The 25684-nt window shown below is 42.3% G+C and overlaps 1 protein-coding gene across 3 annotated transcripts in view; it reads right to left on the bottom strand.

Moving 5' to 3' along the window:
- The window catches only part of cacna1ea (calcium channel, voltage-dependent, R type, alpha 1E subunit a), an 85009-nt gene that overhangs the window by 35842 nt on the left and 23483 nt on the right, over positions 1–25684 (bottom strand). Inside the window, exons 1-4 of one of the 3 annotated variants that reach the window (XM_086225346.1) lie at positions 23115–23178; positions 21834–22099; positions 13875–13981; positions 13612–13751 (exon numbers count right to left, since the gene is read on the bottom strand). In XM_086225346.1, coding sequence (XP_086081472.1) covers positions 13612–13751; positions 13875–13981; positions 21834–22098 — 512 coding nt within the window. In that variant the 5' untranslated portion in view covers position 22099; positions 23115–23178. Of the gene's footprint in view, positions 1–13611; positions 13752–13874; positions 13982–21833; positions 22100–22222; positions 22882–23114; positions 23179–25684 lie in introns of those variants that run through there. The other 2 variants (XM_086225345.1, XM_086225344.1) reach the window with 2 other exon arrangements.

The following is a 25684-nucleotide window of genomic DNA, read 5'->3' as shown; positions in this document are numbered from 1 at the left end:
TGAGACCACCATTGCAGAGAGTTGGGGGATAGCTGCGGTGTTAAGATATGGAGCGTGAAGACGTGAGGGTCTCCAGCAGCCAGAGAAAGCAAAGAAAACAACAAAGATGTTTTGGGGGCTTTTGGCTGCTTCCCTGTGTGTGGGAGGATGGCTGTGACAAGTGCTATTTAAGAGGAGAACAAAGAAAGCAGCTCCATCAAGGGAAGGCAGGACACCCGTAGGCTGCAGAGACATGAAGCTCATGGACACACACACACACACACACACACACACACACACACACACACACACACACACACACACACACACACACACACACACACACACACACACACACACACACACACACACATATCCAACGACATGACCCTTTATCTGGTATACACAAAGCCAGAGTCCTTCAGTTTTTACTGTGTCTTGTTTTTTCTCTCACATCTATTACCCAGACCTATGATTACAACTCTGTGGCCTAAAGCCTGAAAAAAGACAAGGAGTGTCTGGTGATCTCCTCTTCCTTATTAGTTGGGCTTCCTTCTTTTCTCTCCCTCACCTTCCTACACCCGCACCTCACTCTACTTATACCTTCCTCCTCTCATTGCTCTCTCGCTCCATCTTTAAAACCCCCCCAATTCCAATTATACTGTCATGTTTTTCAACCAACAACACACATGGACTCCCCTCTGGTATTGATACCTACACTACAGCTGAATGAAGACATGAGGTCAAACAATAGTAAGTAAAAGTTGAATTAATCAAAGGGGAGTTGAGGAAAGAAAACTTTCTGGCTCAATCAAAAACAACAAAAAAAACCCACTGATTATGCTGACTAATGCTGCATTTTAAGTTAAATTTGTTCATGAAAACAGAGCAAAGATAAACAGCTTCTTTTACAAGTCTGTAAACAGCAATGCGCAATGTAAAGCAGCGGCTTCTTGTTCAGTCATTCGCTCTGACGTGAACGTCCATTTGACCACGAGATAGAAACACACCAACACACAGATCCAATTACATTCCTGTGATAAAGAAAGAGGGGAGAATTGTTGTCATCTATAGTGTTAGGAGACACAGAGTGTCACTGGATTTAATTAAAAGAGAGAAAAAGTGCACGAAGCAGCGAGAGAGAAAGAACGGGGAGCAATACAGAAAGAGGGAGATGGAGTGAGAAGGATTAAAATAGCTCCCCATCATCAACACAAATACAGAAATTGAATTCTCCACAAGAGCTTCACACTTTTAACTATCCCCATGTGGATTTCTCTTTCCCTCTTATCACCTCAGTCCCATAATATTCGCAAACACCGAGTCTCCCTCATGTCTTTTTTTCCTTCCCATTTTTTTCCTCCCTCGATAACTACCTTCGCTGCTCCTGGCACCTTTGTCATTTCATCCCCCACTTCCTCCATCTCATCATTAGTCAGTCCTGGCTGCTCTTTAGTTGTTATGGAGACTAGGGGACGGTGAATCTAAAAATGGCTGCCTCATTTAGTTCACTCTTATTCTACGGGGTGCCGATTTTAAAACCTTGATTTCACTTTTCGAACGGATATATTTTCAAAATTTAGTTTATTTTCTTCACATCTCAGACGTGAGCTATTCAAAAAAGTTTACATGTGTCAATTTAAAATTAAAATGCAAGTGACGAACGATAAAAATAAATGTTAAATCTAAATCCGAACGTTAGAATTTAAATTCAACTGTCAAATGTAAATGTAAATGTTACTTGGTAAATCTTAATGTTCATCGTAAACGATACCGGAGCCTACGGAACTACCAGGTAACTCCAAGGTTACATTAAAGCTGGATTAACTGATTGAATTTGTGAATCGACGGTGATAATTTATGTAATCCAAAAAATGTACATTTCACCGCACAGAAATTATGTCCAATCATAGCAACTGTGTGAGTCTGTGCCAAAAATAGTAAACACATGGCTGATTTGGCAAATATTAAAATGGCAGTGTTTGTCCGACCAGTGTTTTCCCTTCTCTCAACTGCAGCGCGGTTCACTTATTGCCTCCTTCAGTGAGGCTATGTGATCCTGTGTCTGTGTCTGTGTCTGTTAACAGGGTAAAACGTACGTCATGGACTTAAATTACATTTTTTTTTCCCCCAGAATTTTTTGGCTTAGGAGGAGGTCTGTATTCTCTTTGTCCATTTATTTATTCTATGGTTTAAGGAAACTGATTTTAAGCGATGGTCCTGTATTTAGCGGAAATTGAAAATCTCTGTATTTTCAAATATATTGGAGACAGAGAAGGAGGAATTTTGAGAATATTTATTTAGTCTTTTTTTTTTCAGCTGTAGCCATGCCAGACACACATTAGGCGTTAGTATTTATTATGTATATTTCTGTATGCCACAAATACACATGTGGAGAGGATCTCTTTAATGGACACATTGTCTGCTCTCAGAGATAACACACATCTAGCTGGTGCCTGTATCCACTGGTACATAGAACATAAATGTGTTCACCATGCATTTATCTACAGGCGTTACGTTACACACAGATACTGCAGAGAGCTGAGCTGATGGTCAGAGTTGTCAGCCGTGATTGGTGAGTAAAAATGACAGCTCCCCGTTGCGTGACAAATCTGCGGTGACACCCGCCATGCCATGATACCGGCAACATTGTGACTTGTGCCCCATGTCACTGTCAAGCTGCTAACCAATATGACATTAACACACCTGACTACTGTCACAATATTAAATGCACAGCATCTGTTATTCATGCCATCGCTTCTCGGCTCAGGAGAAAGTTTTTGGTGTTCCTCTCTTATTGTTCTCACATCTAATACTGTCACGTGAAAGATGGCTCTCTTTCAAAACCCTTTCACGCCCGTCCAGACGCCGACGTTTCTTCATTAAACGTCCTTTTAAGTGGCAGGTTTGTGTTCAAACTGACATTAGATACGGACAGATTTTATCCATTCGCACAATTCTTCGCACAGCCCCACCAGACCCACGAGTGGTGCAGAGGGATGGTGTCCCAAGGGTGTGCATAAGCCTTGAAATAGCTCATCTTAATATTACGCAACCTGATGTTTTGTACAGTCATGTTAGTTAATACAGTGGAGGTTACCTGGTGGTTAAAGTATTCAAACTGAAAATAAATGCAGTTCTTGGAAAGTTGCTTTCTCCACTAAGCAGAAAATAGTGCAGAATATGGTTTGCAGTAGATTGCATCAGTCTGAGAGAATCCAGCGACACTAAGGACTCTGGGACGGCTGGCGATAGAAATGCAAACAGGCAAACAAGCTTGCAGCATTTTGCATGACTTATATGAAGTATGGACACAAGCAGATGAGAACCCAAACCTGAATTCAGACAGTATTTAACTTTCGTTTTCGGGAGAATTTCGATTCAAATGTGTATCACTGACTACGTTTACACGCACGCCAAATATTCCGGTTAAGGTAATATTCGGAATATGGTGTTTAAACATGTGCCGCAGCTGTGGGAATATTCCTTTTAATAGGTGAGTTGGCATATTGCAAATAAACTATTCTTTGCAGCGGGAAATGTCATACGCAATGACGCTGTTCTACTTCCTGTATGTCGCACAGTTTATAATAATTCAGAGTAATACTGAGATATGCTAGGTGTCTTATTTGGGTTTTAAGTAATTGGAATGTGACCTAAATTGGGTTACGGCAGGTGCTTACATGCCTCATCTGCAACAGAATATTGTCATATTCTGATTACTACTTGTTCTGTCATTATGTGCGCTATGTTCATATCCTTGTTTTCTCTTCATTCCCTGTTTGTTGTTGTTGTTGAGTGGAGCACTGTTATGAACAGAATTTCCCTTGGGGGTGAATAAAGTATTCTGATTCTGATTCTGATTCTGATTAATTCAGGAATATGGCGTGCTTGTAAATGTGGTCAATAAGGAGCACGAATGATGCGGTTTTCCGCAGGTTCTCCCTCCCGTGGATTGTTTTTACAAGATTGTTAATTTTTGTTGTTGTTGACACAGCGGTTTGATGGTATTCTTCCTATTCTGCTGTGGTGTGATATTTTCTCATGCTTCAGGCTGCTGGCACTTATTTTCTACACTTTAGCAACTGCAACTCACAGACTCCCAACCATTTCGACACACTTATCGCATTCACAGGTGACAAATCGAAGAAAAACCTGATGTCTTTTTTTGTTCTGCAATGATTTCCAAAGGCGGTAATGGACGTATATAAACTAAATATGGTAGTACAATATTTTCATGAACTGCAAAAACTGAACGTGAATGGATTCAGACAGAACTGCTACTGATGAGATGACAGAATACCTGTAAAGTCTAACTAAGCTAAACCAAGACTCCCCATGATCAACAGTTGCAGTAGGCGATTGCGTTTGGCTGATTTATTTATTCATTTAGCAAAATTTTCAGAAAGTAAAGAATAAATGAATGTTTAAATTACATTTGTGAATGTTGGCTTGGTTTATTCATGGTGCACAAAAGCAAATGATCATGAAGCACAGTCAGGTCAACTTTTATTGTATATCCACCTGATAGCCCGCAGTGCTGTGTGTGTGTGTGTGTGTGTGTGTGTGTGTGTGTGTGTGTGTGTGTGTGTTTGTGTGTGTGTGTCAGTGCAGTTTGTCTTGACAGAATCAGGAAATATATGGAGCGACTCCTACAGCACTGCGCCGGTTGGTTGAGTTGAAATAAGCCTCTCTGCCTCCCACAGTGTGATCTCTCATTTTAACTGCCCCCTCCTCTCTCTCCTCTCTGCTCTTCTCTCTTTCTCTCTTCAACACACAAAACCAACATATTTTAGTTATTATATTAAATTTAATGTTATTGCTCCTCGGCCTGGCTCGAGTTGTTGAACTGTCTAATGGATAAATATTTGCTGTTTAGCCAGAAAAAGAGAACCGAGTAAGTGATTTCTTGGCCAGCTGTTGCAGAGATGTCCAGAGATACAGGAGGGAGAGATGTCAGTGTTAATTTCACGAAATGCACCGATGACTCGGCAGCACAACTCTTTCAAAGACAACAGAACTTCAGATATGGCCTGAAAACTTGTATATTTTAACACCCCAAAAAAAAAAACTTCGCACAGTGTTGCTGAAAGTTTTTAAAAATATAAACATATAACTGAATTCAGATGGAACAAGTTAAACATGAAGATAATCAGAAATACCAAACACATGACTTCCAAACAATCAATTTTGAAGGTAAATATTAAGATAAAATATAGGAGGTAATAAAACATAGCTAAAGGAGGTTTATCTCAGTTTCCAGTGTAATACTATTAGCCGGTACTCATTTGGAGTCCCTTGGTCACTTGACATGGAAGCTACTGGAAAAAAGAGACTGAGTTTTACAGCATGTGAGTCTACGATAGATTTTGCGCTTAAATTGTCAAATAAAATAAAGGAGGCAATAAAAATGTAATAAAAAGAGGTGTCTCCCATCTTTCCATTCTCAGACTAGTAGCTGGTCCGCAGTCCCTTGAATCTGAAGTTTGCAGTATATATACAGCAAAAATGAATTTCACACTTCAAATTTGTTTGTAGTTTGGCTGTCAAAAATGTTTCCATTTCGTCCTCCAGTCCCAGTGGACATGTACATCATATTTTAGGAAACGTCCTTCAGGCTTTCCTAAGATATCATATTTAGGTGGCAGTTACCTTGACCTTTGACCCCCCCCCCCCCCAAATCTTTTCAGTTTACCCTGAGACTCAGTGAGACTTTGTGATAAATATGAAGAAATTGCCTCCATTATTAAAGGGGAGAAAAAAATGTGCTAATTTACATTTTACTTGAACTCTGAAAATTTCCTCCTGGTCTGGGTAACACCTGAATAAGACACATCTCACAATCATGTATAAACATGTATTTTTCTTTAAACATTCTGACATAAATTTGACTGCATGTCAGCTTGGAGTTTTGCGTTCAGTCGCAGTCAAACTCAACACAGTGGTTGTTGGTACTGGAGCCTGACAGCGAGAGAAACTGCTTCACTGTTCCTTCTATAATGACACGCAAAAAAAACCCACGTCCTCAGAAACCCCTCAGTCGACTGGCATGAACAATTCTTTGCTTTTTTACAAGAAAAATGGCCTGTGGGACTGAGACAAAAGAAATGTTCAGCTATTGAATGACATTTGATTTCTGATAACGTTGCTCTGCTGGTGTAATTCATACTGACGGATGGAAAGATCTCTTTGATGATATCATTTTCATCCAAGTTGGACTCCTGCAGAGCTCAAAGGGGGTTTTCTCATATTGAAGTCACAGTCTCCTGTGGTAGAAATACTGTACCGCTGTGATTCATCATCGGCAATCGATTCTGCATTCCAGCCTCTACAGTACGAACGGAACTTTTCAGACAAAAATTCGCACGAAAGAAGGGGTTTTGCTTCAACTAATTTGACAAAATGATGAGCTTGCAGCAGGGCCGCTTTCATCTTTGTACGGGACCTTATCTTTTCTGATCAGATACAGCATGAATTTCCTGGTCTTTGTTTCATGGCCCTCTCAGCCCCTTTATGAAGGCTGGAAGGCCAGAGTGGGTTGGGGGGGGGGGGGCATACAGGGACAGAGAGCGAGAGAGCTTGTTAGACTGTCAATTTCCTCAACGCCTTCATCATTATTCAGTGACTTAATTCAGGATCACAGTTACACCACGTTCACCATGGTGGTGTCATTTGAATGTCACTAATTACACCAAACCCTGAACACACTGTTTCTTCATCTTATTCACTCACATTTAATTCAATTTGACTTGATAAACAAAGGTGAACACAAACCAAGGTGTGCGCACACTCATGCACACACACGCACACACACACACACACACACACACACACACACATGTGCACACACACAGTTCAGATGAACCGTGCAGGCACATTCTGACAAGCATTCTGTAGATGCCGTCATTGAATGGAGCAATAGGCAACTCTCTCCATGAAGGTCTAGTCTAATTGTAGAGACATTGACCAGGGAAGCAGCAGGACTGCAGCAAGCAACAGCCTGACCTGGGGCGGGGTCCTCTGTCACCACGGTAACAGCTCATTGCGACATATCTGCCCCTGCGGCGGGATGGATATGTCACCAATTGATCAGACAATTGATGGAGAATAAGATTGAAGAAGACAGTTTTGTGTGTGTGTGTGTGTGTGTGTGTGTGTGTGTGTGTGTGTGTGTGTGTGTGTGTGTGTGTGTGTGCGCGTGTTTGGATTGGAGACATCATGAGTGAGACAGTGAAATAATCATAGTAAGTTTTGGAGGTGTATGACTGCCAAACAGACAGAAGGTGTTGGTGGCACACTTGCCGTGCTCACACACACACACACACACACACACACACACACACACACACACACACACACACACACACACACACACACACACACACACACACACAAGCAATGACTTAAGTTCCTTTGGGGTATTTGTGTAGAGTTATAATCATTCCCTGGACACTAACCCCGTCCGCTAATTAACCCTCAACTGAACAACTGACAAAAATGAGAGTTCTGCCAATTTAGGACACAGTTTTTGCCGGCGCATACGCTGCCCCAATAAATAGCCCTTAAGTCTGGTTTGTTTCACACACACACATACACCCAGGCTGAAAGGTGTTGCTGACACAGACAGGTCCCTACTTGACAACTTCTCTGAGATAATAATATCATGTAAATGCTGCCGCTCAGCTTTTACAGTGCAAAAGTTAGTTTGTATATGCAAAAAAGAGAGGGGGGAAACAAGAATGGAGAGAAGAAAGGAAACTTAAAAAGAAGACAGGATAGCGGGTGTACTTGAAGACAGGATCAAGGAAATCGATCAAACAAAAGGCTCAAATACTCAAGTTCTTGTTTTTGTCTTGCCAGTGTTTTAATGTATCTTATCAAGAGCTGTGTGATGGATGGGAATCTTTCATGTTGGCCTAGAGTAGAAATAAAGAGTCAAGGTGACACTTTCTCTCCCCATTAATTAACACTTGAGGGCTGAAAGGTCTGACACAACCTGCTCGGTCTGCATTTATTACACAGTAAGTAGCAAGATTTTAACTAGAATTCACAATAACATGAAGAAAAAAAAAGAGGATGTGCCCATGACTGGTAAGTTATCAACGTTATTGTAAAAGTCATCATGCAAATAAAATGTTTGCAATTTCCACATAGCAGCCTTTGCATGTTTTGCTATTTGGTAAAAAAAAATAAAAACATTTACAAAAGCATTTGGGTGTACTTTTTTTTTCATTCTGTGTTTTGAGTTGGCCTGCTGATTTTAATGTGGCTGGTAATGAATTCTTAACTTCAGAAATTGCTATGAATCAATAAGTAAATGCTTTACACATATTTTGGGATTAACTTCAGCCATTGCAGTTGTATTGCATGCATGTTAACCGGTAGTCAACTGGGACACATTGTGATCCGTTGATTCAAGATGCTGTGATAACTGGTTCAAGTCCAGCAGGAGACCCCCAATTTCTCTCCCTCCAACCTCGTTTCCTTTCTGGCTAACAGCTACATACTGACACCCGTCAAGAGTAAAGAGGTAAAAACCTCTTGATAACATATTTGTAAGTAACATTTTCTCCTTAATGACCCTGTTGCCTTGAAGAGATCATCTTTACTCAGCCTGGGCTTACGAGACCCCCCACATCTCTCACCGCCAGTGTCTTGCACATAGCAGTGACACGAACCAGCACACTGGGCGTCTTCTTCTGCCAGCTGATGCCAGTCTAATGGAGGGCTTGCCAGCATGTGAGACTGCCAAGGTGCTAATTAGTACGTACAATTACACATGGAGGCCTTTTCCTCATGTCCTCCGGCTTCTTCGCTTCATCTTTACTCTTTACTATTTCCTTTGAGAGCCGCGGCATCCTGGTTATCACTTTCCTCTCCTTCTCTTGCTCTTTTACTTACTGGCTGTGATCAGAAAAGCAACAGCCCTTCTATTTGAATTCACAATTCACTATTGGAATCAACAGTCCTCCGTGACTTGATAACAGCCTTTAAGGAAACGAGTGCCATCTGGTTTTTCATACTTCCCTCCCACTCACTCTCTCAGGCCATCTTGAACCACACGGCAGCTTGCTGAGGTAATCACGGCCTCTAACGTTGACACTGTTAGAAAACGCTTTCATAATTACACATATTGCCTGGTGAGTCAGGGCTATCCTCTGAGGAAAGGTTTTCATGCTTTGTGGCGGTAAAGGAAAAACAAATCTACAACAGTTTAATTAGGTGGGTTTTCCGTCTGCATGACTAAAGCTGTGATATTAAGCTTCAGCCAAAGTTCGTGCTGTGAAATCATGTGACTGGCGAAGCAAAAACATGAAAAGCCTTGCAAAAAAAAAATAAAAATTTTCTGCAAAGGTTTATTTGATGAAACTAATTTACCGGTCATGAAGTTTCATAGGTGTTAGGGATAGTCTTGGATTCTTGCTCGCATCAAGTCAAAGGAACACTTTTAACAACGGCTTTTCGCTGCCTGGGATTATACAAATTTTAAATGGACAAATCTGTGTTGAATTAGTGGAACTTTACGCATTAGCATGCTATTAGGTGCTTGTTTCAGTCAGCATTCTTGGAGTGAATTTCAAAGTTCCACTCGTGACATGAAACAACAGTGACAACAACAACAAACTCAAAGCTTGCAAGGTAGGAGAAACCTACCTACATGCTGAAAAACTGACATTTATTAGGATTATTAAAAGAGGCAGGTTGGTGCATTTCTATCAGTGAATAGTTGTAAAAGCTGTCAAACAAATATGAATATTCAGTATGAAAAACGTGGTTTTTGTCTGCAGTGGCAGAATGATCAAGGGTTGAGCTACATGGAGAATAAGAAATGATCAAAACCATTCAGACTGGGTTTCTTCCTCGGTTTGACACACTCAGTTATCACACAATGTTGACAAAGACACCTCTCATGAGAACCAGTTATTTTCATCTTGGTGACATACAGTACATTTGAATACGCTCCAAACAATCAGATCTTTATATGCCCTGAATAAGTCGTGTTTACGGAGGCGGCATGGCTCGAAGGTAGAGTGGCCGTCTAGTAACCGAAGGGTTGCTGGTTCTATCCTCACTTCCCCCGGTGACCATGTCGAAGTGTCCTTGAGCAAGATACTGAACCCCTAATTGCTCCTGATGGCCCTGCGACTGGCGACCTGTCCAGGGTGAACCCCGCCTCTCGCCCAATATCAGCTGTGATAGGTTCCAGCCCCCCGTGACCCTTCCAGTCTGCAGAAGACTCCTCATTACTATCTGACTGACGGCCCAGTGTCTCATCTAATATCATCAGCATATCTCCTAATCTTCATTCAGTCATTAAGGTTGCAAACTTTGTGTGAATGTGACTATGTGTGCTGGATGGATGGAGAAAGAGAGAGAGTGTTTTCACTAATGTATTGCTGTGGTGAGAATCATAATTTAGAGCGGGATCCATCTATAGCTGGGCGTCATCATCTGAATATCAATTAAAAAGACCTGGAAGGTTATTTAATCCTAGTTGTACATAAATCGTCTCTCAATAATGATTGCTAGTTAAAAGTCAACACACAGCTGACAAGAACCGTGAAGCATCAACTGGAGCACAGGTAGTCTTTATTCAAACAGATTAAGGGGAAGGGGCAGACAGGAGCGTGGCCGAGGTTCAGGCGTATGTCGGTAATGGGAAATCCAGAGATGTAGGAGTAGGGATACCAGGCGGACGGGAGAGGGCTGTCAGGTGGGGAAGAAGACAGACAGGGTTAGGGCAGGATTCTAGGGCAGGATTCTAATCCAGGGCAGGATTAGGGACCGCAAGTTTCTGAAGCGTGCAATAACTCGACAATCTGGTGGAGAACAGGGAGAAGGGCCGGGGTATAAGTACAACTCCTGCGGGATCCTCTGCAGGTGTGCTTGCTAGGGGAATGGGAAACTTGTGGAGGGGGGCACGGCTGGCAGGGAGCTCTGACAACAGCTCGAACACAAGAGAACATATTTCATTACCTCTTCAAAATAAAGTGATGTTTTTTTGGATTGTTTGTTTTTTTGTTTGTCTGTCAGTGTGATGATATGACGACTATGCAGCTGATTTTCACCAAAGTTGCCAGAAGGGTGTAAAAATGCCAAAAGAAGAAATTATTCAATTTTGGGATGGATGGTCATTGGTCATGTTGACTTATTGATTGGCCAAGACTTCCAAGCCAAAGACATCTACAACCTGTGAGTCAGTGTCAAAATGACACTGTGTTGTTTCCTCGTGATGTCCAGTTTTTTCAATAGTGAGTGTGGGTTCTCTAGCACCAACTGGTGTATGCAAGAATTGCTGTTTGCATGAATATGCATGTATTAGCCTGTTCCTACAAAAATATTTACAGTTTCACCTCACTCTGTCTCTGTGCAAAAAGTGCACAGGGAACGCGAGAACCCAGCTGTCGCTACTTGTTTTACATCAGCTCGCCTTGGCGGAGGTATTCGCTCTCTCATTGGGAGACGCCGTCCTCCTCCTGCCAAGTAATGATTCAGGAATACACAGGAAGGTTATGTTTATATCTTCTATTTGAAACAATTAAGAAAAGATCCAGCTGCATTATTCTGTGTGAGGCACATCAATTCAGAGTGACCTGAAGAAACCAAACACATCAATACAGTAAGTGCTGCTGATCCATAAACAGCATGTGCTGAAAGGTGAAGTCTGATTACAGTATCCGTCACCCTGGAAGAGCCTCAGCCTCAGGCAGGTGTGATTAGAACAATCCATTACCATGTGTCCGTCTCACAGTGTTTTAATTAAGCTTCTAAATTTGGTTCTATAGTAACCTACCATGCCTGTGAGTGTCCTCAAGCATTGTCACACTTCAATTGATCAACATGGCGAGAGAGGCTGTGGCTGACCATGCCTTTTCCTTCTGACTCTCCCTCTCACCTCGCATCCTTCCTCTCTCCAGCAGCGAGCGGAGTACCATTAAGCCTGAGCCTGAATTTGACTCATCAATAATAGAAGAGCCAGAATCATGTAGAATTCTCTAAGAACCCTGTCAGGCACCCTTTGTACTTCTGTGCTGTGATTTGATTAATATTAATGTGTGTGCAGGCATGTGTGTGTTAGAGAGAAAGGTGTGTCAAGGTTAATCTGCTGTTTCATTGAGCTCCTCCTTCAAAAGTAAAAGCTTTTCCTTCTCTCTGTTCTGAAGTGGGGGCACGTACCTCTCCTGAGGAATGTAAGCAATGTAAAATGGCCTTTACATACCCAATCCTATCCCCGGCAAGCACACACATACACACACACACATGCAAGGGCGCGTGCGCGCACGCACACACACACACGCACAGGTTGACTTATGCGGATTCCCCCTTGAGCCTTTAAAAGCTGTGTAATCAATGTATAAGGAGAGGGAGTGAGAGGAGAGGTTGTGCTGATGGGTAGCAGATTGTAACTGCTTCGGTCCACAGCTGCAAGAGCCATCAGTTCAACAGCAGCTTTTGTGTTCAGTTTAATTCAACACGAGTAAAGGCAACTTTGCCAAAATGACTCTTTCAAACTCTATTGACTTTCTGTGTCCAGATTCAAAGAGAAACACACAAAATGGATACAGTAATCAAAATTAATTAAAAGGATATTTTCCCCCAAAAAGTGTAATCTGCAGTATTCACTGTTAGCAATATGTAACTAACAAATTCCTTTTTCTCTGCTATTTCTGACTTCTCGGTGATTCCAGAAGTCAGAAATCACTTGCTGGCATAGTTTTTATTAATCGGTCTCCATTAGCTTCAAGGTAAAATATAAGTCTAGCATTTTCTCAATTCTGGAGTCACCCAGAAAAGGAGAGAAAAACAAGAGATTTCTGAGATAATTTGACGGGAAAATTACATGTTTTGGGTGAAGTATCGCTTAATGAATATGGCATCATCATCAAAGAGTTCATAAAATACATGGCAAGAATCATGAATGGTTAATTAAAATCATAATAAGCATTAACGGCTAATTAGCATGTATGTCAGTCTGGTAATGGGGTTCAGGGCTAGGATAACCCTGGTGCAGTTTGTTTGAGGTGTGACAGAAAACGCTCCAAATATGGGATGCGAACCAGAAAGGGTTCACTTCCTTGGCTTACACACACGAGAGACATGCGGTCACATGTTGATTGTGTTATGACCACACTGTAAGATGGGGGGGACCGGGGGCAGTTGAGGATTGTATTTTAAAATCAAGCTGTAAGAAGTGCATAATGGGCATTCATTCACTATTGCCACTCAGCTACAAGCTGGTCCTGTGTGCTCTGATAGGACAAACCAGAGTCTGCAAAAGTAATCAAAACTCATGAAACCATCCCTTATTTTCACAAACAGCTTCTGCATTTATTGCCCTGTATGAAACCGAGGAAAACTGGAACCAAATTGTAAATCAAGCAACTAAACTTGCTAGAAATAACCTGGAACTTGTGTATCCACCAAACCTTCAAGAAGAACGGGTGTTTTGAAAGCTCACAGAATGTCAACACCAATCCTGTTTCACACTCATGCATACATACATACATAAAGCCCTTTGAGACAAACTGTTTGTGAAAACGGGCTATACAAATAAAATTGCCTTGCCTTGCCTTACTATGGAACACACACACACACACACACACACACACACATACACAGAGTTGGACTCACCCACTCAGGACCACGATGAAATCCATAATGTTCCAGCCATTCCTGAGGTAGGACCCTTTATGAAATACAAAGCCCAGGGCAATGATTTTTATCCCCGCCTCAAAACAGAACATCCCAATGAAGTAGGGCTCCGTCTTCTCCTGTTAGACAAGAGCAGTCAGACGAGTTATGATCTGATGGAAGAACTGTGCATGTGTCATGCCTGGGTTTGTTGAAGCTCCATCAGACTTTTTCAGCAACTAGAGTGTGCAGATGTGTCTCACCAGTCTCTTGGACATGGGCGTTTTGTCCTCTCCAGGAAGATGTTGCTCCAGAGCCAAGACGATACAGTTGGCGATAATGGTGGCGAGGATCATGTACTCAAAAGGAGTGGAAGGTAGAAGTTAAGGAACTTTTGACTTGCCAAATGGGGAATGTATGTTAATTTAAAAATTGCATTTTGGAAAATTCACATGAAAGAGAAAGAACTAGAAGAACTTTGAGATTCAAATGTAACGTGTTCTATTCATCAAAGAGGTTCAGGTGTGTGTTGGGTATCATCGTGTACATTTATACACACTCGAAGGTCTTTGCTCTTAGATAGAAAGCATTGATGCACATTCAGAGATACAAGACTGGAAAAAGCTATTAAGTAAATCAAGCGCTGCGATTATAATGTCGTGTCAGTGGGGCTAACATTGATTGTTGTGTATGAAACAGCATTAACTGGCCATGTTATCAGCCTGAGGCAGTAGACACAACAGACTGCACCTTATCTGAGGTCAGCTGCATTAGATAGTGACACACACACACACACACACACACACACACACACACACACACACACATTGAAGCAACAGAAGCCTTATCAAGGATGGAAGAGTGGGCGGGCCTGACATGTGATCCTATAAACAGGGTCAATCTTACTACAAGCTTCAGAGCCTGAACCATGGGACCTGTACTGGTTGTCAGTTCAACTCCTGCCGCTCTGGAGAATCTGACGCAGTGTGTGGGCAGTCCTCCCCCCCCCATCCCTTGGTGCTGGTTATGTGCAGAAGAAGTAGGAAGGGAAGGGAGCTTAAATCTGCTGAGAAGAGAAGAGAGCAGAAGAAAAAAGAGGAGGCAGAGAAGAGGGAGATAATGGGAAAGAATAAAGCAGGAGGATGTGATAAGGAGGATGAAGGGTGATCAGTGAAGGAGAAGGTGATGGTTGTGGAGAGTCAGAAGCTTGTGAAACAGGTGGGTGATGAGGAGGCAACGAGACCAAATAAGACTGACACCGGAAAGATCGATGTTGCGCTGGCAGCTTTAGCCAGCAGGGTAACTCAGGGACGTGTGAGCGATGAGAAGCTAAATAAACAGAGCAAATACAATTTTACACCCTTCAGGAAGCAGCGACTTCTCTAAGACCTGGGCAACACCATCGATGTTTTAAAAAATAAACCACGGCAGCAGCCAGTTTATCTGTCCAAGTACGAGGCAGTCGTCAGTTTTGTTGTTGTAGTCTTAAGAAATGAAATGAACTTTTATTCATATATATTTAACACATACTATAGAATACAACATGTTTTACAAACAACATAAAGGCAGAAAATGAAGCTCTCATTGGTCAAAAATTGGTCTTCCAGATTATTAAATCAACATAACTTGAGGTTGATACTTATCTCTCCTGTCGAAAACATCTCTCCAAAAAATTTAAAAAATATATAAATTTTTTTGTGGGTCATTATGTCAAAAGTTGGTCTTCCAGATTGCAGATCCAGAACATGATTTAAAACGATCTCAAGAAGATGAAAGAATTTGATCAGTACTTGTCTGACGCATCCAGAAAAAAAATGCTAATGGCTATTTCCTGCCAGAAAAACAGCGACTAACTGTAGCCCCCCAATATCTTCAGGATTCCTCAACTACAATCTGATCCAGATCACCTCTAAAAGTCCATCACTTTTCCGTTGGTCCGCTAGATTTTGAGAAATCCTGCTAACAAACAAATACACAGTGTTGATCACCTTACCTTGTTAGCAGAGGGGATTAAATAAAAGAAGTCAAAGTACCCTGCAACCATGTAGACAGGAGAAATAGTTTTACAGTATATTTAAATAAGGACTACAAGTGGGGCCCCAATGACCCTGTGAGTTGCACTGATGTCTCACATGGACATGTATGTTGTGTGACTGTAGGTTCTTGTCTGTACTCCTGATCAAGACACTGGTAGAAAGAGCTGGAATTGGTCCCTGAGTTTCTCCTATTTAAAGAGCAGGAGTTCTTTATCTTTTTAAGGCAGTCTACAGACTTAGCTGGAAGGTAAGAGGTAATGACTGACAATACTTTAGAATCACTGAGCTCTCAGCAGCCAGAAGCCACACCCGACATTCCCTCAACCACACAACAAACCAGAGGAGGGGATGATGGGGGAGATGGAGAGGGGAGAGCTAATATGGGGAGAAAAGGTAGAGAATGGAAACGATGAGGAGAGACGTATCCACGGCAACGGGTATCTGTTCCAGCCAAAATCAATGCTACAGGTCAGTTAACTACCTCTACAGCTACATGCGTGTGTACGCCTCTCTCTCTCTCTCCCTCTCTCTCTCTCTCTCTCACACACACACACACACACACACACACACACACACACACACACACACACACACACACACACACACTGCATTTTTGGAGAGCAACAGGTTAGTATTAACAGAAAAAAAGGCCAAAAATCTTGTGTTTTTGCTACAGAAATTGAATCAAAAGAAGCAACACATCCATTAACTCTTGAAGAGATACAGAATTGTGTTGAACAACATGTCCAAAAACATCCAAAAAATTAACTGAAAAAAGTTACAAAATGTCCCTTTAAAATAACTTGAACGTGTCACGGTAAGTTAGACACTCAAGAGGAAGCCTTAATGAATCTGCTCTCTCCTCCTCAGTGTAGGCCAGGATGTCAGCTAGTGTGTGATGTGGCTCACCGATTGTCTCCCAGCCTCAGCCAAGAAGTGTCTCGTGAGCAATCCTGTGAGTCACAGTGACGCTGCTGCTCTGCCTCTACTGCTCAAACACACGTGTAAAAATAGACACGAGACATGAGAGTGCGATGCCCTGTTCGTCTGTGAATATATTCCAGCCCAGATTGCATTCAGCCCATGTGATTATTGTTAAACAGAGGTGAAAGTCTAGCGGAAGCCTGGATTACTGCAAGTATGTGATGCATGTGATTGAATGGATGTTTGTGACCTTTTTTAAAATGAATTCTATTATCACAGATGAAAACACAGATGCACTAAAACATACTTTATAAGAAATTCGGACACTAAATACATGAGGGATTAAAGACGACATCATCTTAATGGACTTGCCGGACTTCTGAATCGTCTATATTTGACACACTCCAATTCATTTTCAATTCAACATCACCTCCACACATCAGTGGACCATTTCTGAGGATCAATTGACAGGATAAATGTGGCCTTCCTTCAGTCAGGCAGCCCTGCAAGTAAACCTCAGAGTCACGGCCAACTCTTATTCTCACTTCGAGGTCAGGAAATATAGCAGCAGCCAGGTGGATATATAGCTCGAACACTGATGGCCTTGGAGTAAGTGGAGCAGGAGGCTGAAACATTCCTCATCCCGATGGTTTGGTGTTGATATGAACTTAAACTTGAAACAAAAGCAAACCTGGTGGCATCTACGATAATCTCATATTCTTTGGTTTCATTCTTTTTCAACCATTTTTTTCAAATGATGCAATTAGCAGAAAAGCTGCTCTTGTAATTGGAAATAAATGAGAGTAGGACTTTAGGGACTGTTGATTTTGCATTTCCATATTTCATGCAAAGATGCAAATATTTAATGAAGAGAAGTCACGGACTTACATCTAAGGCTGCTCTTGTGATAGCATTTACCTCATGAAATGACATCCGATTGAAACATATGTGTCTAAAATGAAGCTTTTAAAAACTGCACTGACACCTTGACAAATACCTAAAGTCCCTGAAGCTCTGCAATAAGTAAAGCAAGACAAGTCAGGTCCTAAGAAAAATACTGCGGAGGAATTCCAGCTTCCACATCTAAACCAGGTTAAAGACAGTGTCAGGTTACAATACTAACCACCTGTTGCAACCTGGTAAACTTTTAAAAATAAAGAAGGACTCACAATTATATTAAAGCCTTACAGCTCTCCAAAGGGCTCCAAAGTGAAAACAGAAGCGGAACATCACAATGTTCCACCTCCAGGAGAGTCGGACTGTTCCTGCTTGGCCTGTTAATGTGTATGTCCTTTACTTATGATACCATGTCACTGTTTTTGTGTTTAAAGGTACAGCAATTGGTTAAAAAAAAACAAATTTCTTATGTGCGCTGTGTTTGTGGGGTTGCCCTGTGTTTGTGGGGTTGCCCTGAAGCTGAAAACGCCTCAAAAGCACATTCCAATGTAGCGCCACCCACCAACTGCCTGGTAATTTTGATCCTGTTTATAAGGTGATATATAAGAGCCTGTATAAGTTAAGAAAGAGAGAGATAGAGTCAGTGAAACATCCGAAATGTATGGAACCCCTAAGACGACATGCAAAATAAAAGTGAGGGGGGCATAAGCAAAAAAACAAATCCAAAAAAAGCAAGGGGAAGTTCTCGATGAGTAAATTAATAAATGAATTAATTCATCGTTTTGTAATGTCCCTTTTGAAGGTCTGCAGATATCACACACATCATATTTTTCCAAAAAAAATCAAAACATAACTTCACAATATTTAAAAAGAGCAATGTAAAAAAAAAGTATTTCTCAGTCAAGTGTAAAGCCATGAAAACCAATTAAACACTGTTGATCAAGCAAACGTCAAGTCCAGAGCCCCCCAACACACACAAAGTCACACATACACGCACGCACGCACACACACACACACACACAAAATCTGCCGTCTTCTTCCTAAAAGCTCACATTCTGATACCCCAGAAAGCATGGCTATTTCTGTGTGCACTGATGAAACAAACTTTATTAAATCTAACACTTAATTATTTAGTGACGAACCCTCTCGATGGGACACTTCCCGCTCCAGGGGAGGGCCCAGTGGGGTTCAGAGAAGAGAAGCAGCTGCCAGTCCTCACCAGACCCTCTACTCTAAATCTGTGCTACTATGAGCTTCATTAGGTCTGCCTCTTCCCTGCCAGGCCTCCATCAGCCTCATCGACTGTGTCCTCAGGCAGGCAACCTGACAATCACACACTCACTGTACTGGCCCTGATTCTCCAGAGCCTGCACACATGCAGGAGAGTGAAAAATGTTCTGTGACCCACTGTTGCACCAGTGTTACACGCCCAACCGCGGAAGCTTTTGTATAATTTCTGAATTGATCATCTGCTCTAAATAGAGCTCACAGACAAGGAAAAAGGCCTCTTACGGTGAGGTAAAAGCTTCACGTTGTGCTGGAAAGACAAGGCTGACCTTTAGGAGATGTTGAGCGGAGATTGTGTGTGTGTGTGTGTGTGTGTGTGTGTGTGTGTGTGTGTGCGCGTGCGTGCGTGCGTGCGTGCGTGCGTGTGTGTAATTGGAGGTTTTGGGTGGTCCTTGCTTCTTCAAATGCGTATAAATCTTTCGTTTAAGTTCAGGATTAAAGGTGAAAGTCGAGAACTACAAAAATGAGAATTTTCTTAGCATAAAACTTCAGTATAACATTAAAGAAAAGATTATGACCACCTTAAAAAAGCACAGCTTGTCATTCTTACATCTGGTTACTTGTTTTGCTCTAACAATACATGCTGGTTGGCAGATTTAGTTTTCTTCAATCACAGCCAGGCTAACCACTGACCCTTTTAATTTCTGTACAGCTAAACTGCCCCTCCACTTGCTCCTACTTTAAATGTAAAAGATGAGAGAAAAAGTAAATCTGTTTCAGAGCACGTTAACCAATAGGGGGCAGCATATCACCAGAAAGGTATTCAAAATGAGGAAACATTAAGTTACGAGATCAGCTGTGATGTAGCCACTGCATCTGTCGATGGTCATTTATATTCCGAGCTTAAACTATGATCATAAGCAGCCTAAATCACCTCTTGTGGAAAAATATGACATTATTAGATCATCCGCTGCTGAATCAACAGATGAATGTGAAGTGGAAACACCCAACATGTCCGGTGGAGAACCAGACATTATGTGATATAACTGCAATGATGTTTTGTTCAGAGGGTGCACCACAGATGCAAAACTGTTTCTAACTTAGCCATGGTTAGCTGACCGTGACTGCCAGGGTTATCTGCCATATGCAGCATGCTCTTCAGGGAAGCAGAAAAAAAAAAGAAAGAAAAAAAAAGAAGAAGAAGTGATAATCCAAACCAAATTCCATCAAAGCAAGTCAGGCCCAGTTCAGACTAAAGATGCACAATGCAACAAAAAAAAAGTCTGAGACTGTTGCAGCAGTGTGAACAGGTCGCAAGCTGTTGTATAGAGTCTCACAATGTTCACCCTGTCAAATCTACAAGTGCCATTTTTGGAATGTTTTCAAGATGTTTTGGAATGTTGCAAATCCTTGCAAATCTGAAGTGGGACGAATCCAATATGGCAGTCACTGGAGGATACTAAAAATGAAAGGGACTCAGCTCAGATCATATTGAAAACATCTGTAATGTTTCAAATGATTCGGTGAATCAGTTGTATTGTGGACCCAAACTGTGAGCTACAGCTGTTAACAGGGGCAAAACCAGAGTCACCCCGCTGTTTGTTCGTTTTTTTAATTATTCCAGAAACAATTACCCTGAGTATCTCCTCACTAGCATTGCTGTTTGTTCCGTAAAAATAACTTTTCATATCAACACACTTCCACAAACATCAGCACAAAAATATGTGATACTTGCTGATAAAATCCACCAATAAATGGGCTCCAGTAATTACTTTTTGCCTTTCTGTGCTGCATTCTGATTACAGCTCACGCTGGATTGAGGCACTCACAGACCAGAACACAGCATCAAGTTCAGCATCCTTCCCTCCCAAACTGTATTAGCAAACAATTTAATACAGTATGACTCAGTGAGTAATGACTTGTTGTAATAGTATATGACACAGCGATCAGACATCATTACATATAATTCCTCTTAATGTCTGTTAATCGTGTACAGTAGAGTTGATTAGATGTAATGAGACACTCCCCTCTCAACAGCACATTAACCTGTGGGTTGTTCAGTCTGGCTGCTTTCCTTCTGCACAACACAGCGAACACAATATCTCGATTTTAAAACCACTTGTATCCAGCTGGATGACTTCAATAACCGACGCTCTCACTCACGTCAAACCCTTCTCCACCCCCCCCCCCCTCAGCTGCCGATTGAAATTCATCCTGTTTCTATTTTTAATCACCTCAGGAACAACAGACAGCGATTGACAAAAGCAGCATCCCATTTGCTCCGCTTCTGAACCAGCCAGTCAGGAAGCTGTTGAATTGAGTCGAACAATAGCAGAGAAGAGACCACCCCTGGCCAGGACACCTGGCGAACACAAACACACCACCAATGGACGTTAGCGCATGTGGTTGTCCTCCTTGGCAGCAGAAAGAGGAAGTCTCTACCTTTGCAGTCGGAGGGAGCAAGCAGGAGAATTATCATCATGACCCAATTTTCAATCATACTTCTACTTCATCTTGTGGAGCTGATACTGTCATGTGGTGGTTGTATGTGTCTACATCATAAAGGACAGCACGGATAAGGGTTGAACATCAAGTCTTCAGATAATTGACAGAGGAGATTCATAATAAAATGTTAGTGTGTTCTGCCAATGAGAAACCACCCCCCATTCATGTTTGTTTTATAGTTTGATAAAAACGCCACTGGTGCTCTCACAAAGTCTGATTTACTGCTTGTCTTATTATGTCCTTTCTTTGCAGTGATATATTAGATTCTACTACAAATCATAAATCAAGTTACTCATCACTCAGTTTTCTAGACTGCAGTGTGTGTGTGTGTGTGTGTGTGTGTGTGCATTCTTCTTAGTGTGCTGCTGTCCATGGTGCTGAACAGAGAAAATTAGGACACACAGCTCACGGGGGATTTTATTTCTTCCTTTTTTGTCCTCTGGAAACTTGGGAATTTTAAGTGTGGGACCAAACATTAATGGAAAAGTTGTTTATCTGAATTAATTTTACTTTTGTTCTTTGACCAACAGAGTTAACACACCTTTGTAATGCACTTCTATATGACTCCTTACTGGTTTTAAAAATATCGCACCTTACCCGCGTTAATTTTTGCACGAAACAGTAAAGGATATGGCCACTCAATGATTTTCTTGGCGTACTTCCGGACAACGTTGTCCTCGCCGAAGATGAAGAGGGACCTGTTGACGGTGAAGCAGTTCTCCCTGACCGGGATGGGGTTGTACAAGGCCATGGTGCGTGCACGCTGCGCTTTGGTCTGCTTGAATGCTGGGGAGATGCCGCCTGTGGACACGGCCGCACCATCGCGGTTCCTGTTGCGCTCGGACCCTCCATCCCCTGAGCTGAGCAAGCCCGGAACGTCGTCTCCAAACCGGGCCATTCTGTCAAAGCAAACCACAGAGGAGGGAAAGCAGGGTGGGACAGGAGAGGAAATGGAGGTTATATTCTCCGCGAAAGCAGGGCGCGGTGCTGCGCTCGAAGGTTATGAGAGGCGAGATCCTGACCAGTTTTAGTCCATCATCACTTTTACGCGCAAAACATCGCTCTCACTTTCAAACCAGTTCAAAAACATTTTGTCCCGTGTGTCACGTCTTAGATCCAGTGAAGAGCCCGATCAAAGCAGCCGGCTGACCCCTTATTTCAAGTGCGCTCTGCGTAAAAATCACACAAATCCCCCCCAAAAAACCCAAACTCCTATCTTCCTTATTTAACCAATCGTCGCCTTGAATAAGGCGGTAAATATATCTGGACAATTCATTTTGCGGTGTTTATCCATCCAAACACCAAAAAGATCAGAGCAAAGCTGCAACAGGTCACGTCCTCAGCCATCCTCAGTCCCCCGAGCGATACGAAGCAGAGCAGGTTGATCCATGGATGTTTCAATGAACCAGCAGAAGTCCGATTACCCCTTCAGAGCTCATCAATCCTTTCCTCTCATGCCCTCCTCTCTTCTCCTCACTCTTGACCACCTACCACGGGAGAATTGCCCTATAGCATGCGTAACAGCACCACCGGAAAGAAGAAAAAAATAAACTTTGGCATTTTCCACCAAACAAACAGGATCACGAAAGCTTCAGTACGTGTCAAAGATGTGAAACACAAGCATGGAGCCTGTTTTTCACTGCAGTAGGACAGAGAGGGAAGCATCCCCTCTTTTGCAACACTAGAGACAAGACAGCGATGTCTCCTAATGCGACAGGATTAACACACCTCTCCTAACTCTGTCTAACCCGCGCAGGTTCCTCCGCGCAGATTCGTGTGTGAACAGCAAATTAAACCAATAAAACATCGATGAATTGTTGATTAAAAAAAACGAGTTAAAGGTTAAACTACACATTACTCAAGTTGCTGGGGGCGAATATAGAGCACTCCAGCTTTATGTGACTGGTTAACTACCATTTGAAGAGGAGCCAAGCTGTGATGGTCTGATTTGTTATTCCTCCTGCGTGACCACGTCTTAGGACCGGGAACCAAATGCTGGTCACGCATCATATCAGAATAGGGATAAACACCTGTTGTGAAAGTGTGTGTGAGTGTGTGTGTGTGTGTGTGTGGGGGGGGGGGGGTGCTGGCGCTGGCTGGAAGAGATCATATCAACTCTCATGAGGATGAAGGATTCTCTCAATGAAACCACACCTGCAGAGGAAGATGGGTCGAGGGTTCGGATGGCTTATGAAAAACATGACATGCTATTTGTCACCAAGTCATGTACAAAAACACAAACACACAAATACACATACTGAGCTCCAGCCACCTCTCCCCTTGTAACAACATTTATCTTCCTTGTTCCCCGTAAAACACACATCTGCCAGCTTTTCTCCTGTATGCTGTACCAGATGGTTTAGGCAGCGTTTCCTTCATTAAAGGAACATTGTGTAGGATTTAGGGCCTCTTCAGTCCTGGGCTGGTTTGTTTGACTCGAGTGAGTCTGGCATGGTTGGAAGAGGTGGGCTTCAGCGTGGTGGAGTTGCATGCAAAAAATTATCCAGATATGTAACTGGTGATGCCACAGCCCTATGAGGTCAAGACATTATTTTTTATGTGCTTATAGTCTTCAGCCTGCCTTTCGCCTTCTATATGTTATTCATCTAGGTGGTGGACATTCAGTTTGGGATGCTAACATTTCTGTATAGTGTATTGCAATGTGCAGAACAAAGCCTGACACTGAAGCAGAGTTTCACTCCAGTACTTTCCTGCTTTTGTGATGAAATATAAATCTGGTTTGTGAGATTCCTGATCAAATATCACGCTTGATCAATGATTAATGATGAAGTAAGCACAAGATTTGAACGCAGGCCAACACGGAAGTAGGAAGGCTGGACAATCATGCTTCAGACTTTCACACTGTCAGAGATCCCAGCCTCCTGAAGTTTGGGGATAAGTGAGATTCTTTTTCAACCCATGTTAGTGATTTTAAAAGGCTGGAGAAATCCTGAACTCTGGCAGTAAAAGGTTTGTCCACTCTGGGCTACTGTAGAAACAAAATGACATAATGATTCAGTCCCCTGTACACATGTTAAAGGTTCGCTCTAAGAAAATAAAACACAATCGTTAGTTTCAGGTGATTACACACTAATAAAAACACCATCGTGAATATTAGATTCTACCCACCATTCACATATGTCGAACATAGAAACAAATTTTACAGCATCAAACTATTTTTTCAAGATGTATGATGCCAGTAAAGAGACCTTGAAAGAGTAGGGCATTCTGGAAGTGGCAAACAATCAAATCTTTGCCTTAAAAAAAAAAATTGTTGAAAGTAAAAACAAAGAAGAACACTTGCCTCACTCCTTAAATCTGACACTCAATCAGTTTGGACTCACAGGTAATGAAGCTTCAGATGAAGAGCCTGAGCACGAGTGAGTCTGCACCCTGGAAGAATCAGTGTAAACTGATGGTTATAGATACAGAAGACAAAGACCTGAGGAACCACAGGAGAATGGTAACCGTGGCGCTGACACTGCTGGGTATTTAGCGATGGTAGTGTGACGAAGGCGATGATCAATGATGTGTGGCCTGTAACTCATTAGTGCTCCAATGTTAAAAATAGAACATGTAAGAAATTCTCATTATGCAGCAAGAACAGATGAACTCGTGTTCCTCGACAGGCTTGGTAAGGAATGTTGAAATACATCCAGTTTTTCTACTGTTTGTGAATCAGGCCTTTGCTAAGTAATAGAAATGTTCTGTGCGGCGAGAGCCAGAATGGGGAGCATGGAAGTCGAAGCTTTCCTGACAGAGGTGAGAGGGGAATTACTGTAATTAGGTGTTTGCAACAGGAATGCTGAGGGTGTAAGGAGGATGGTTCTTTCCTAGGAAAAAGCTGAGTGAGTGGTTAGAATGGTTAAACCTACTTTTTGAATCAGACAAGTTATTTAAAAGACTTGTGATGAACTTGGCAACATGGTTTCAGTGTAGTTAATCGTCCATCCATTTTCTTTACTGCTTATCCCTTAAGGGTTGCGCGGGGGGAGCAATTAGGGGCTCAGTATCTTGCTCAAGACATGGTCACAGGGGGAAGTGAGGATCGAACTAGCAACCCTTCGGTCTCTAAACGGCCACACTACCTCAGAGTCATGCTGCCCCTCTGCATTTAATCACTGTCAGACAAACAGTCATCTAGCTTTTAAGAGACTTCCAGTTTCCATCCATCCATCCATTTTCCTCTACTTAGGGGAGGGGGCTGGATCCTATCCCAGCAGCCTTCGGTTCACCCTGAACAGGTCGCCAGTCCATCTCAGGACCAACACATAGAGACAGACAACCATTCACACTCACAGTCACACCTACAGTCAATTTAGAGTATCAATCAGCCTCGTCCCCTCTTGATGTCTTTGGACTGTGGGAAGAAGCTGGAGTACCAGAGAGAACCCACGCAGGCACAGGGAGAACATGGAGACTCCACACAGAAAGATCCTGTGCCCGAGCTGGGGCTCGAACCCGGAACCCGGAACCTTCTTGCT

Source organism: Aulostomus chinensis, chromosome 14 (genome assembly GCF_037954235.1).
Source record: "Aulostomus chinensis isolate RoL2024-O1b breed Wild chromosome 14, RoL_Achi_v1.0, whole genome shotgun sequence".
Lineage (NCBI taxonomy): Eukaryota > Metazoa > Chordata > Actinopteri > Syngnathiformes > Aulostomidae > Aulostomus > Aulostomus chinensis.
Note: the sequence above shows the minus strand (reverse complement) of the source record. Positions and strands in the feature narration are given on the sequence as shown.